General features: G+C 42.2%; 1 protein-coding gene across 6 annotated transcripts in view; it reads right to left on the bottom strand.

The window, feature by feature from the left end:
• The window catches only part of ERLIN1 (ER lipid raft associated 1), an 86,303-nt gene that overhangs the window by 37,264 nt on the left and 34,207 nt on the right, over positions 1–14,832 (bottom strand). For all 6 annotated transcript variants that reach the window (XM_073686088.1, XM_073686087.1, XM_073686090.1 and 3 more), the window contains 4 exons: positions 11,754–11,867; positions 11,505–11,586; positions 5,365–5,411; positions 1,316–1,377 (listed from right to left, as the gene is read on the bottom strand). In XM_073686088.1, coding sequence (XP_073542189.1) covers positions 1,316–1,377; positions 5,365–5,411; positions 11,505–11,586; positions 11,754–11,866 — 304 coding nt within the window. In that variant the 5' untranslated portion in view covers position 11,867. The remainder of the gene's footprint in view (positions 1–1,315; positions 1,378–5,364; positions 5,412–11,504; positions 11,587–11,753; positions 11,868–14,832) is intronic.

The following is a 14,832-nucleotide window of genomic DNA, read 5'->3' as shown; positions in this document are numbered from 1 at the left end:
CAAAGTCACCTAGACGTATCCATACGTCCCAGGTTGGTAAGTACCAGGCCACAGGGACGTATGAATACATCTAAGGTCAGAAAGGGGTTAAAGTATATCCTCCACCACAATGGCAATTTATTTGGTGCAATCCAATTGGCTATTTAGTTTCTGTTTGTGAAGAATATGGAGACATAAAGAGTCAGTGAGTTGTTGCAATATCACAAAAGCAATTGGATCATCTGTGTTGACCTTAAAATTGTATGCTTACTTCTTAGTCAGCAACGAGGATACACCACGTAGCTTTGTTTTCTGTGCATGTGTGACAGCAAAGCCCGTGAGAAGCATTGAATGGAGAGGAATTGGCCTCCAAGATCTGACCTCAAACCTGGCATTAGCACCTCTACACATGAAACTTCATCTCATGAAGCAATTCGCTAAAGATTTGCAAGCTGAAGGAGACTGTCTCAAGTATCTCATTTTGGCATTTCCTAACCGGTGTGTTTGATGGTCCACAGATTCGGCAGCTCACAGATGAACATTTCATTGGGACAAAGTCAGAACTCCAAAAGAATGTTTAGTTATCATTCCACGACCTTGTGAAGGACTTTCTTGGAAATACACGAGCAAACGATTACACCAAAATAGTCCAGAAACTCTTGTGAGACCTACCTACAAAATGCTTGGTTGCAACATAAGCATCAATGTGCATTTTCTGCATAGTCATCTTGCTAACTTCCCTGAAAACCGTGGTGCAGTCAGTGATGAGCAATGTGAACGATTCCACCAAGATCTGAAGGTCATGGAAGGACAGTATCAGGGTAGATGGGGAGCGGCAATTTTTACCTTAACTGCTACCTAACTTTACTACTTGTACACAATTTGACTTACAGTGACAATATATTCTTTGTATGAACAAAACAGCTTTAAACAAACATTACATTCAGATTATTTTTTGCATTATTTTCCATTGTATGTACATTTTGTATGGTTTTGGAGACAAAGGGAGGATATCCTGTAGCTTAAAAAGATGTTGTGATAGAGAAACCACAGTGTGAACCCGCATGAAAGGTATGGACATGACTGATGACGTACGTGTACGTCAATGGTCGCAAAGGGGTTTAAGGATTTTGCGACTTTTTGAGCTAACAAGGTGCAAAAAACGGTAAAGGACCAGAAAATATACAAAATTCATCAATCTGTATGCACCATTTTGAAGAATTTGGCACAAAAAAACATCAATGAATACCACAAGACAAAAATGAAAGGTCACTTAAAAAATGAAAATGATAAATCTGGGACAAATAAACTGGCACACATACACGGCAGTACTGACCCGCAGAGGGAGTCAACATGTTAACAACTTCAATCCGGTCAAAGTAAATCATTACACCGCCACTGGAAGAAAAGAAAGAAAATGCCAAGAACATATTACGAGACAGTAAAAAAATGAAGAGCAACATGTAACAATAAGAAAAGACAGATGCTGTGTGTGCAGGCCGTTTTCATTGATTATATTTACTTAAAGCATACCTGTAATTTCAGGTAACGCTTCAGTATAATCTGCCATATTTGTACATAAAGAATAATAATATTTCTCGCCTTATAGTACTTATATTTTGTATGTTTCACCAGCTCCTCCTACTGTTTAGTTGTCTCTGATCTGGTGGGTGGAGACTAGCTGCTGGAATGTCTCCTGTACAAAGTACAGAGAAACAAGGGGATTCCTGCTCTTTTTCTCTGTATAGGATGTGTTCAGAAGCAGACGTATAGAGGGTATTATACAGCAGTACTGAGCACGAGAAGTCCAGTTTTGGGATTAGCTATAGCACTCACTGAGGCAGCACATCTGCCTGTCTCTGCTGTTTAAACAGAATAATAGTGCTTCAATTATTACCATTCTGTAAAATTGGTCATCTCACAAGGGCCAAAGTGAACCTTTTGGGCCCATTATGCTCCAGGAGAGACTGCAATCACTCAATTTGCTCTAGTTTCGCTCCTGCTGACACCTCACTGTTCTGGCAATTCATCTTGCTTTGATTAAGATGGATTTCAGCAGTTTTTCAGAGTGGATGGTGAGTTCAGACGATGAAGTGGCTCATAAGCGGATACAGAAGCAGATTTCTTTAAAGTGAATCTTTCGGCTATGTGCCCACGATGCAGAAATGCTCAGGATTTTTTCCTGAGCGTTTCTGCATCTCCCTGGCAGAAAAAACGCATGCGGATTGTACATGCGGATTGTACACGCGTTTTCCTGCCAGGGACAAGTGGAAATGGAGCGTTATTCACTGACATTTCCGCATGTGGATTGACAAGCGCTTTCCAAGCGATTAGCATCACTTGGAAAGTGCTTGTGACAACTAGGTCACACTATATAAATCCATGCAAACGGCATGGATTTATACAGTGTGACCCGAGAGAGTGGTAAAAATAAATATATACTTACCCTCCGATGGCCCGCGCTGTCTTGTTTCGCTCGGTCCCGGCTGCCGGCAGCAGTGAATTGAAAGACCTGCCGACGTCAGCGTCGCGTGACCCGTCACATGACTCTGACGTCAGCGCAGGTCCTTCAATTCACTGCAAAGTGCCGGGAAGCAAGTAGGAGCGCAGCGCGGGCCGACAGAAGGTAAGTATACATTTATTTTTTATTTCATTCTTTTTTTACAGATTTTTTAATGGTACCTGGGTGTGGATGAGACTCTCCTCTACACCCGGGTACCATCCGCACATTAGAACGCGCCAATTACGCATCTACATATACAGTGATGCGTAATCCATGCGTTCTAATGCAAGTCAATGACGGCGAAGACGCAGTACTTCCGCAAAATAATTGGTAGCGCTGCCTTTTTTTCCGCAATGATAATCCGCAGCGGAAATTTCCGCAGCATGTGCACAGCACATGCGGATTATCATTGGGGAACATTGCTGCCCTTCTACCATGCGTTTTTAATGCATTTCCGCAGCTGCAAAAACACTGCGGAAACGCATTAAAAACGCATCGTGGGCACACAGCCTTCAGCAGGTTTTTGCCATGTCATCTGAAGACAGCAGAAGGTTAAGGATTTATCACTAAGATTAACATAGCAGGACTAAATTGGTCCAGCAACACCCACTCCTTTGATAAGCAGCTCACTGTCTATGTACTTTGCCCTCACCCCCACAGAGAGCCTGGTGGGGGTGAGGGCAACTTTCATATCTCAGCTTCATTCTAAATGTAAAACTCTAAGGCTGTGTGCCCACGATGCGTTTTTCAAGCGTTTATGCTGCGGAATTTCCGCAGCGTAAACGCTTGGGAAATGCTTGGTAAACCTTCCCCCATGGTCTCCAATGCAATTACTCACTTTCAATGCCCATGCTGCGGATTTTTCTGCAGCGTTTATGCTGCGCTCAAAAATACGCAGCATGTCCATTAATTTTGCGGACACGCAGCGTAATCGCCGCCATTGACTTGCATTAGAACGCGCCAATTCCGCAAGACTGCATCTGTACTTGGGTAATTGGCGCGTTCTAATGTGCGGATGGTACCCGGGTGTAGAGGAGAGAAGAGTCTCCTCCAGACATGGGTACCATAGAACCTGTAAAAAAAAAGAATTTAAAATAAAAAATAAAGATTATACTTACCTTCCGATGTCCTCCCGGTGTTTTGTCCACGCCGTCCAGTCTCTTGCAATGCTCGCGCTGTTGTGAAGGACCTGCCATGACGTCACTGAGTCACATGACTCAATGACGTCACCGCAGGTCCTTCACAACAGCGCGAGCATTGCAAGAGACCGGATGCAGCAGAGATGACACCGGGAAGACACTGGAAGGTGAGTATAATCTTTTATTTTTTATTTTTTACCATTGTTATTCTTTTTTTTTAACTATTACTTGGTCACACTATATAAATCCATGCCGGTTGCATGGGTTTATATAGTGTGACCAAGTTGTCAAGCACTTTCCAAGTGATGCTAAAATCGCTTAAAAAAACGCTGAAGAAACGCTTCTCTCTGGCAGAATAAACGCATGTAAATCTGCATGTGTTTTTTTCTGCCAGAGAGAGGCAAAAACGCTCTGCATCAAATCTGCTACGTGGGCACATAGCCTGATTGTGTCAGAACCGCTGCACCCCCGTAATTTAAGTGAAAAATCGCTGGTTTCAGCTTCTCTTTACCTACATCAGGCTGCTCTCAGATAAGACAGCAAAAATCTGCTGATAGATTCACATCAATAAGATACATGAAACAACATTGACCACTTAAAGGGGATTTCCCACGAACAAAGTACATTTTAATCAATAGATCTTGGAATAAAAATATGTTCCAGAATTGTCTCACAAAAGAAGATAAAACACACTGGCGCTTCACACAATGTGGGCTAAACAAAAGCTGCTGGTAGTATGGCAGGCCCTGTGTGTGTCTGCCTGTAAAGAGCAGGAATATAGTAAGTAACAAGAACTACCGCGCTAATAAAAAGAGAATCCCAGTCGGTTCTTAAAAGGACATTATTCACTTGTATTTACTGCATCTATATAGTGTTGTACATATCTGCTACACGTGTAAAGGCACAATTTACCAGTATTACTCTTGTCAAGTCATGTATCCTTTTTATCTGACATCCATTTCCATTTCACTGAATCCATTTAAGTATTGCTCTGGAATTCTCTTTTTTATTAGCGCGGTAGTTCTTGTTACTTAAGTTCCAGAATTGAAATGTGTTAAAATGTCCCTGTGCTGAGATAATCTTATAAATGTGCCCCTGCTGTGTACTGTGTAATGGCAGTGTCTGACTGTACAGGAGCATGGTGTGATCATACCACATCTCCTGGGCAGGGGAGGACGCAAAAGACTATACAGTCATTACAGCATGGATCACAGAGGATTCTGTCTGTGAGGTAAAACATTTCACTGCTGGTTTTAATCAATGTTTTACTTCAAAGAAAGAATCAGCTGTGATCCCATGCTGTCCTGTCTATATACTCTTTTGCTTCCTCCAGGGTCCAGGAGCTGTGGTATGATCAGACCATGTTCCTGCACGGTCAGACACGGCCATTACACAGTACACAGCAGGGGCACTTTTATAAGATTCTCAGCATAGGACCATTTTATTTTAAATACATCCAATTGTGGAACTTATTATCATTCCAAGATCTATCGATTAAAGTGTTGATTAAAATTAACTTTGTTTGTGGGAAAACCCCTTTAAGCGCAACTATATAAGAATAGTCATACTACAAAGTTAATATATCAAAAATTTTTGATTAAACTTGTAATATTATTAAATAGATTATGTGAACAAAGTATCGCAAATTGTTCTTGCTAATTTGAAAAGGTGTGATAACTGACATACGATCTTGAACGAGGTCTGCATGAACGTAGCTTTGTAAGGTACAGTACATGTACATACCTGGTACCACATGGTACATTTTTCACCTCATCGGTTTGTAAAGTCGTCTAAACAAAGAAATCATTTTTAATTACTTAGCGCCAACATATTTTGCATCATTTCACAAGTCAGAGAACTGAAAACAGATTTAAGACATTACATAGTATCGAGATGATTATTAAACCTAAAAGAGGAGCGTGGACCATGTCTGCAACAGCTTACAATGCATGAAGAAATATACTAGATGGAATAAGAGCGCTTGTTCTGTACAATTGTCCAGCATCAAGTAATCTACCTAATCCCTCCTATTCTATTGTGGGGGATTACCGTAACTTCTTGGAGATATGCCGGATGTTTTGAGGTCATTTTGACTCCTCTTGTCCATTGCGCCTCATATTAAGGGTTTTACATTTTTTAAAAAAAAAAAACTCTTGTTCCAGTTTGTTGAAAAAAAAAATAAAAAATGAACTGTACTCGCCCTCCCCAGGAGTTCCAGGTCTCAGCGACTGCCCCAAGTATACAGCATTGGAGTCAATAACCTACCACAGTGGTTATGCCCAAATTCATGGCAAAAACTGCTGAGCGCAAAAAATTGGTTTCAGCACTGCTGGAGTGACGTCAGCACAACAGATATAGAGAGCAGTAGCAGAGACTCAGTACTGGACGAGTAAAGCAGAGGCGAACACACACACATAACAAGTATGGCTTTACCGGTGAAACTCCACCACTGCTCACGTTGCCCATCAGTGAGCTCAGCAGTTGTGCCATCAACTCGGGCAAAGCCGCTGAGCTAAGTGATGTTGACATGAGGTCAGTGCTGCAGTCAAAAACACCAGGAGCTGCAGCAAAATCTCGGCAAGTAGAGCGTAGTTTCTGATTTTTTTTTTTTTAAACAAACAACTGTAGAAGGGACCGGAAAACCCTTTTACTACAAGAAGCAAAAGACAGGAGGAGTCAAAACTACCTCCAGATATCTGGCATAATGCCAAGTAGTTATGGTAATAGCGCAGAATGGAATTGGAAAAATAATGTAGGTTAGTTGAGGGGGAAAACACAATAGAGCACATTTTCTACATATTGTCTAATTCAATTTTTTTTTTTTTTTAGATAGTGTGAGGCAAGAATTTGCTGAAAAATGTTGGCCCAAGGCTTTACAAACCCCTTCTGCTAAGACGTACCCATTTGATAAGCAAGGTACAAAAAATGCTCAAGTTATCTCATTTGTATTATAGTAGTGCAGGAGTACCTCACTACAAGAGAAGTATGATGGGTGTCATTGCTGAAGAGACAGTCATGAAAGCTACCACCAGAGAGGCTATGTAGAGCACAAAGAAAAGTGGAGCGGATCCAATATTATTCAATAAGGAATCCTAACAGCAAGAGGAGAGAAGTAGAACCAGCAAATGATACACCGACCAAGTATCAAGCAGAATACTTAAAAGCAGTATTGGCATTTAGAATATGCTGTAAATGTCCAATAGATTTAAAGCACACCTGTCAGAAGGATTGTGCTCAGTAAAATACATACACTGTCAGGAGGGCGACATTACACGGATTAAAATGATACCTTGGTTGATGAAATCCGTCCTGTGGTTCTTGTTTAAAATTTACTTTGAGTTTGGAGATAATGATATGCTCGTGCTTTGGGGCGGCCTGTGGGGGGCGCTCTATCTGGTGCTTATATATTCATCTGTATGCTCTTATGACAGCTCACTGTGCCTTCACTGACCTGCCTCCTATTTTACCTAGCCCCGCACTACTAGATGCATTATGCAAAACATACAGTGTATGTAGTTCACTGAACACAATTCTGCTGACAGATGCGCTTTAAGTCTCCATTCATTTCTGTGGGAGTTCCACAAATTGATGAGCACTTTAAAGGAGGGAAGGATACCAGAAGAAAGAAAGGAATTAGAAAGGTAAACTATTTTACTTAGAAATAGAACCACTAATTCAGGTAGAACAGCAAAAAGAAGATCAATGCTGAAAGTGAACAAGAGGAATTGTGGGAGGAAAGGGAAAAAAATTGACAAAATCCAGAACAAAATTAAATCACTACTGCAGCATTTTTGATTATTTCAGCGCTGGATTGGTACAACCAATATAAATTCCCTGCCCTTAATCTTATACTTACCAGCCTTTACCTTCAGCTGTTCTCGCTGCCGCCGCTCCGGTTGTTCTTCTGCAAGCTGCGACCTGACGGAACACTGTTTGCTATGTGAAAAGGAGGTCACTTCTCAATGTACGTCTATGAGAAGGTGTCTCTCATAGACTCACATTGAGAGCTTGTGACAGCTACCTCTGCAGAGGCACCGGGAAGAGCTGAAGACGGCAGCTGGTATAAGCCTAGGGTCAGGGAACTTAGATTAATAGTACCACTCCAGCGCCTTAATAAAAATAAAACGCTGGAGTGGTGCTTTAACACGGAAATAATCATTACTGGGATCAGTGACAGCACTTTGACTAAGGAGGGCATGATTATATATTAAGAAAAGAATTGTGAAACAGAATGGTTTGGCACAGTGAAGGACAGTATTAGGTTCTAAGCATTAACTCATAAGTAAGGAAATGTGCTGATTGATAAGACTTTTTTTTAGACCCAGAGCACCCATGGACACAAGGCATTTGCCAAGGGTATAGTGGTCCCAGTATGGAGGTTCAGTGTATACAGTGGGTACGGAAAGTATTCAGACCCCTTTAAATGTTTCACTCTTTGTTTCATTGCAGCCATTTGGTAAATTCTAAAAAGTTCATTTTTTTTCTCATTAATGTACACTCTGCACCCCATCTTGACTGAAAAAAAAAACAGAAACGTAGAAATTTTTGCACATTTTTAAAAAAAGAAAAACTGAAATTTCACATAGTCATAAGTATTCAGACCCTTTGCTCAGTATTCAGTAGAAGCACCCTTTTGAGCTAGTACAGCCATGAGTCGTCTTGGGAATGATGCAACAAGGTTTTCACACCTGGATTTGGGGATCCTCTGCCATTTTTCCTTGCAGATCCTCTCCAGTTCCGTCAGGTTGGATGGTGAACGTTGGTGGACAGCCATTTTCAGGTCTCTCCAGAGATGCTCAATTGGGTTTAGGTCAGGGCTCAACCTGGGCCAGTCAAGAATGGTCACAGAGTTGTTCTGAAGCCACTCCTTTGTTATTTTAGCTGTGTGCTTAGGGTCATTGTCTTGTTGGAAGGTGAACCTTCGGCCAAGTCTGAGGTCCAGAGCACTCTGGAAGAGGTTTTCATCCAGGATATCTCTGCACTTGGCTGCATTCATGTTTCCTTCAATTGCAACCAGTCGTGCTGTCCCTGCAGCTGAAAAACACCCCCAAAGCATGATGCTGCCACCACATGTTTCACTGCTGGGATTGTATTGGGCAGGTGATGAGCAGTGCCTGGTTTTCTCCACACATACCTCTTAGAATTATCACCAAAAAGTTCTATCTTCGTCTCATCAGACCAGAGAATCTTATTTCTCATAGTCTAGGAGTCCTTCATGTGTTTTTGAGCAAACTCTATGCAGGCTTTCTTATGTCTTGCACTGAGGAGAGGCTTCCGTCAGGCCACTCTGCCATAAAGGCCCAACTGGTGGAGGGCTGCAGTGATAGTTGACTTTGTGGTACTTTCTCCCATCTCCCTACTGCATCTCTGGAGCTCAGCCACAGTGATCTTGGGGTTCTTCTCTATCTCTCTCACCAAGGCTCTTCTCCCACGATTGCTCAATTTGGCTGGATGGCCGGGTCTAGGAAGACTTCTGGTGGTCCCAAACGTCTTCCATTTAAGGATTATGGAGGCCACTGTGCTCTTAGGAACCTTGAGTAATGCAGAAATTATTTGGTAACCTTGGCTAGATCTGTGCCTTGCCACAATTCTGTCTCCGAGCTCCTTGGGCAGTTCCTTTGAGCTCATGATTCTCATTTGGTCTGACATGCACTGTGAGCTGTGAAGTCTTATATAGACAGGTGTGTGCGTTTCCAAATCAAGTCCTATCATTTTAATTAAACACAGCTGGACTCCAATGAAGGAGTAGAACCATCTCAAGGAGGATCACAAGGAAATGGACAGCATGTGACGTAAAGTGAGTGTCTGAGCAGAGGGTCTGAATACTTATGACCATGTGATATTTCAGTTTTTCTTTAATAAATTTGCAAAAATTTCAACATTTGTTTTTTTTCAGTCAAGATGGGGTGCAGAGTGTACATTAATGAGAAAAAAAATGAACTTTTTAGAATTAACCAAATGGCTGCAATGAAACAGAGTGAAAAATTTAAAGGGTCTGAATACTTTCCGTACCCACTGTAGTCCTGACTTCGTATCTATTAATGTATAGTTATCACTTGTTTCATTGTTGTGAAACTCTGTGAAAGGCAAGTATTTGAGAAATTCTGATTAGTTTTTAAAAAAAAAAAAAATTCACTCATGCCGAGAGCACTATAGGCAAGATACTGTACATATGGTGCTGATAAGTGTTGGAAACCCACAATAAAGGGTTAGGCTAGACATTATTATATTAGTTGGTATGTAGTTAACTGTGCATATAGTGTATGTATTTTATTTTAATACAAAAAAATAGTTATTGTACGGTAACATTTCTTTATCAAGAAGCCATATCATGACATTATTCATCAAAACAATCATAAGAAAATGAATGTTGTAGTAAAGTCGCTGATAAGCTAGCAAAGTTTTAAATTGCTGTTAGCCATTGGCACAAAGGTTACCTATTCAGTGTGAATAGGTGAATTCAGCTTAACACTAAACAATCATCAACTACTGAAGTGCACCTCCTCCAATGCAGCCAAGGCCTCACCTATGATCCAGATAACCAGGCTTGTATTAGAACTCTCACTGGCAGTCTTCCCATTACACTGCAATCAGAAGTTCTACTAATCTGCTTGTGTAATACATCCCCAACCTTCGAAACTAAGGGATATGTTTATTCCTGTAACCAGATTATTCATTATTGCGAAGACCGGTTTGGAGGCAGCAAATATGTGATGCAATGCTATTAAACGCCCAACTCTCACAAGAAATAGACATCAAATAGTATACTAAGAGCTGGCCTGGAGGCAAGAAGTAAATGTAGCCTCTAATTTTCTGGAAAAGCAGTGTTGACAGATGCTATCTGCAGTTACAGGAAGAACCTGGAGCAGAGAAGTCACTGACACCCAAAAGTAGCTCCAGGTCTGTCCAGTAGAGCTGAACCTCCAGATGTATAGAATAATCATCAGGTGAGATGGTTATATAGGGAACGAACAATATAAAATGAAAATGGGCTGGCAGACGGTAATCCAATTATAGACAAAGACTCCATATCATCAACAATTCTAATTCAGTCTTTCAAATGAAGAGGTACGTGTGTGACATCTCTCAGGGATTTTCACCAGAAGAACAATGGTGTGCTTCAAGTTAGCATGGGACCGAATAAAGTGATGTTAAAACAGTGATTGACCTGATGTGGAGAATGGCATTATGCTAAGCAGAACATGTTGAGATCATGCTCATTTCAGGTGAATGAAACGTATCGGTAATCACAGAGGATTTCAACCAACAGCACCCACACAGGTCTCCCATTACCGGCAGTGCAGTTGTCACGCTTCTTGCCATCACCCAATAGGAAAAATTAGGGGCTTTTTTGGAGATACTGTGTCACTTATTCTGCAAATTCAACCCATTGGTTTGGGTCATTGTCTGTCAGGTGCTACAGCATCTGAATTTTGTAAGGGTGCGTTTAAAGGTAGACAAAATTAGCTAAAATGAGGCATGGCTATCCTCATAGATAGAGACGAGTGCTACATTGCAGACTCTTGATGAATAAGGCCAGAACAGTGATGTATGTGGACACATCTGTAGGATGTATTGTTGTCTAGATATTGGTTTATTGCAGACAGAAACCGTGTCTGTGACACCACACCGCTTTTGGGAAAGACCGTATCTAACACACAAATTTGTTGCAAGTCATGAAAGACTTCTTGGGTGCAAATTTGGCTTGATAAATCTCCCCCAACTTTTTTTTATAATTCTTTATATAAAACTCTCATGATAACCCCACCACACTGACTCACTGTACACTGCAAAGCAATTAAACACCCAATTTAATTCAGTATATACTATTTACTGGTCATATATTCCCTCGGCTTATTCCACACAAGCATAAGATCCCTTACCTGCACAGATCGAAATGATGTGAGAAATGGGAGCATGATGTGATACCCAGGTCCACTGGGGCTACTTAGTAGTGCTCCTCCTCTAGAAAAGAAGAAAGGTCATTTAGAAACAATGTAAGCTGTATTAAAAAAAAAGAAGAAATATCTATACAGTATATAAATATGCACAGCAGAAAGAAAAAGACTGGTCTCCAAACTGGGAAAGAGGAAACAAACCAATCAGTTACGTGTGTTATTCATATGAATTACCTGTAATACACAGCCAGGTGACCTTCTTCAACTTTATGTATAGATGAATGTAAGATCAGAGCAACTAAGGCAGTCATCACGCCAACCACCACTCCCAGCTGTGCCATGGCCATTCTGAATATGAAAGAGAGGGAAGATTACAAATAGTGTATAAAGATATAATGCTAGCTAGTAAATTACTTTGTACTTGAAATGGGCTTCACAGAAAACTCCTTTCAAAATGTAGCTGCCAGGACAAAAAGCTGATCACTCTTGGTCTAAAGGTAGGGCCAGATGGTGCCGCCAGCTGCATGTGGCCAAAACTCCTGTCACTGCACTGCATTCACAGGCTAGCCTACACTGAGGGCTGGCTTCAGAGAAAATTCGGGAACAATTCGCCAGTTGCTCTGGGTGTTGTTCCCTGTTCCCCAGGCATGCAGCTTAAATTGCCATGAGATGAAGCAGTCAGCCAGGCAGCAGCTGCTGCCGGTGGAGGAATATACCAGTATATGATGGCTACGCAGATGAATGTACATGCAATATAAAGGCATCTCACTTCCAATAGAACAAGAGCAACCCCTTCAAAATAAGCTCTCCACTGTGGCTCATAGAGAAGGCTGGTTTGAGGTCCATAAGCTGTAATAATTCATAAGGACAGGGGATACCTTCATTAAACAACCCCTTTACAGTGGGGAAAAAAAGTATTTAGTCAGCCACCAATTGTGCAAGTTCTCCCACTTAAAAAGATGAGAGAGGCCTGTAATTGACATCATAGGTAGACCTCAACTATGAGAGACAAAATGAGAAAACAAATCCTGAAAATCACATTGTCTGGTTTCGAAAGAATTTTTTTTCCAATTGTGGTGGAAAATAAATATTTGGTCAATAACAAAAGTTCATCTCAATACTTTGTTATATATCCTTTGTTGGCAATGACAGATGTCAAACATTTTCTGTAAGTCTTCACAAGGTTGGCACACACTGTTGCTAGTATGTTGGCCCGTTCCTCCATGCAGATCTCCTCTAAAGCAGTGATGTTTTGGGGCTGTCGCTGGGCAACACGGACTTTCAACTCCCTCCAAAGATTTTCTATAGGGTTTAGATCTGGAGACTGGCTAGCCCACTCCAGGACCTTGAAATGCTTCTTACGAAGCCACTCCTTCATTGCCCTGGTGGTGTGCTTGGGATCATTGTCATGCTGAAAGACCCAGCCACGTTTCATCTTCTCCACCTTGCTGATGGAAGGAGGTTTGCACTCAAAATCTCACGATACATGGCCCCATTCATTCTTTCATGTACACGGATCAGTCGTCCTGGTCCCTTGGCAGAGAAACAGCCCCAAAGCATGATGTTGCCACCCCCATGCTTCACAGTAGGTATGGTGTTCTTTGGATGCAACTCAGCATTCTTTCTCCTCCAAACACGAGTTGTGTTTCTACCAAACAGTTATACTTTGGTTTCATCTGACTATATGACATTCTCCCAATACTCTTCTGGATCATCCAAATGCTCTCTAGCAAACTTCAGACGGGCCCGGACATGTAATGGCTTAAGCAGGGGGACACGTCTGGCACTGCAGGATCTGAGTCCATGGGGGAGTAGTGTGTTACTGATGGCAACCTGTGTAACGTTGGTCCCAGCTCTCTGCAGGTCATTCACTAGGCCCCCCCGTGTGGTTCTGGGATTTTTTCTCACCGTTCTTGAGATCATTTTGGCCCCACGGGGTGAGATCGAGGGAGACTATCAGTGATTTTGTATGTCTTCCATTTTTTAATTATTGCTCCCACAGTTGATTTCTTCACACCAAGTTGCTTGCCTATTGCAGATTCAGTCTTCCCAGCCTGGTGCGGGGCTACAATTTTGTTTCTGGTGTCCTTCGACAGCTCTTTGGTCTTCACCATAGTGGAGTTTGGAGTGTGATTGTTTGAGGTTGTGGACAGGCGTCTTTTATAATGATAACAAGTTCAAACAGGAGCCAGTACTACAGGTAATGAGTGGAGGACAGAGGAGCCTCTTAAAGAAGAAGTTACAGGTCTGTGAGAGCCAGAAATCTTGCTGGTTTGTAATTGACAAATACTTATTTTCCACCAAAATGTGAAAAAAAATTTCTTTCCAAATCAGACAATGTGATTTTCAGGATTTGTTTTCTCATTTTGTCTCTCATAGTTGAGGTCTACCTATGATGTCAATTACAGGCCTCTCTCATCTTTTTAAGTGGGAGAACTTGCACAATTGGTGGTTCACTAAATACTTGTTTCCCCCACTGTAAAAGACTAATGAAAATAATGCAAATATTCAATAAATGTGTAAAAGCATCTCATCACAAACAAACTCTTTAACCCTATAAGAATCCAGTCTGATTGCATATAAAAGGGAACCCATCAGGAGGAATTTCAACCTAAAAGGTATGGCTGCATAGGTAGGGTAGCTTCACAAGAGCATATAAAAAAAAAATTCATTGAGAAAACTCAGACTATATTTTTTTCTCACTTGTCATCCGTATACCAGGGCTCGACAAACCCAGGCGCCTGGTCGCCAGTGGCGCCTAGAAAATGTTGTCTGGCGCCTAGAAAATGTTGCCTGGTGCTTGAGGAGTTGAGAAGAAAAAAAAAAATTACTCTCAATCCAATCCCACCTCCTGCACGGAGTCATCCAATCGGAGGAAGCAGGGACAGTATCGCTCAGGCCGCCTTCTCCACTTTGCTCCGCCCCCCTTATGCTCCGGGACTGGACAGGGAGAGTTGGGTTACGGGGGAAGGATCGCTGTGGCCGGGGGCCCGTTCTCATCTCCCGCTACCTGTGTAAGTACATACAAAGACAGTGCTCCTAGGGGAGACGCCATGTGTGAGGGGGTCTATATGTACATACAGTGTGTGCCCCACCATCCTCCCTCCCCGGCCGCGTACAATGAGGCCGCAGTCGTGCAGCCGCCGCGCTGCACATTCGCTGCCCGTGGTATTGTGTGAGGAAATTCTCGCCTGCTGTGAGTGCGGCGATTGGAACCTGATGGCCGGGAGGGGGTAGCGCTGCACGGCTGCACAACCGCCTGCGGCCGCCAGGTGGCGCTCCGCCGAGTGCTGCGCACAAAGCAGCGCGAGGG

The sequence above is a fragment of the Phyllobates terribilis genome, unplaced genomic scaffold (genome assembly GCF_046119375.1).
Source record: "Phyllobates terribilis strain yellow unplaced genomic scaffold, ASM4611937v1 Scaffold_5__5_contigs__length_657084704, whole genome shotgun sequence".
Lineage (NCBI taxonomy): Eukaryota > Metazoa > Chordata > Amphibia > Anura > Dendrobatidae > Phyllobates > Phyllobates terribilis.
Note: the sequence above shows the minus strand (reverse complement) of the source record. Positions and strands in the feature narration are given on the sequence as shown.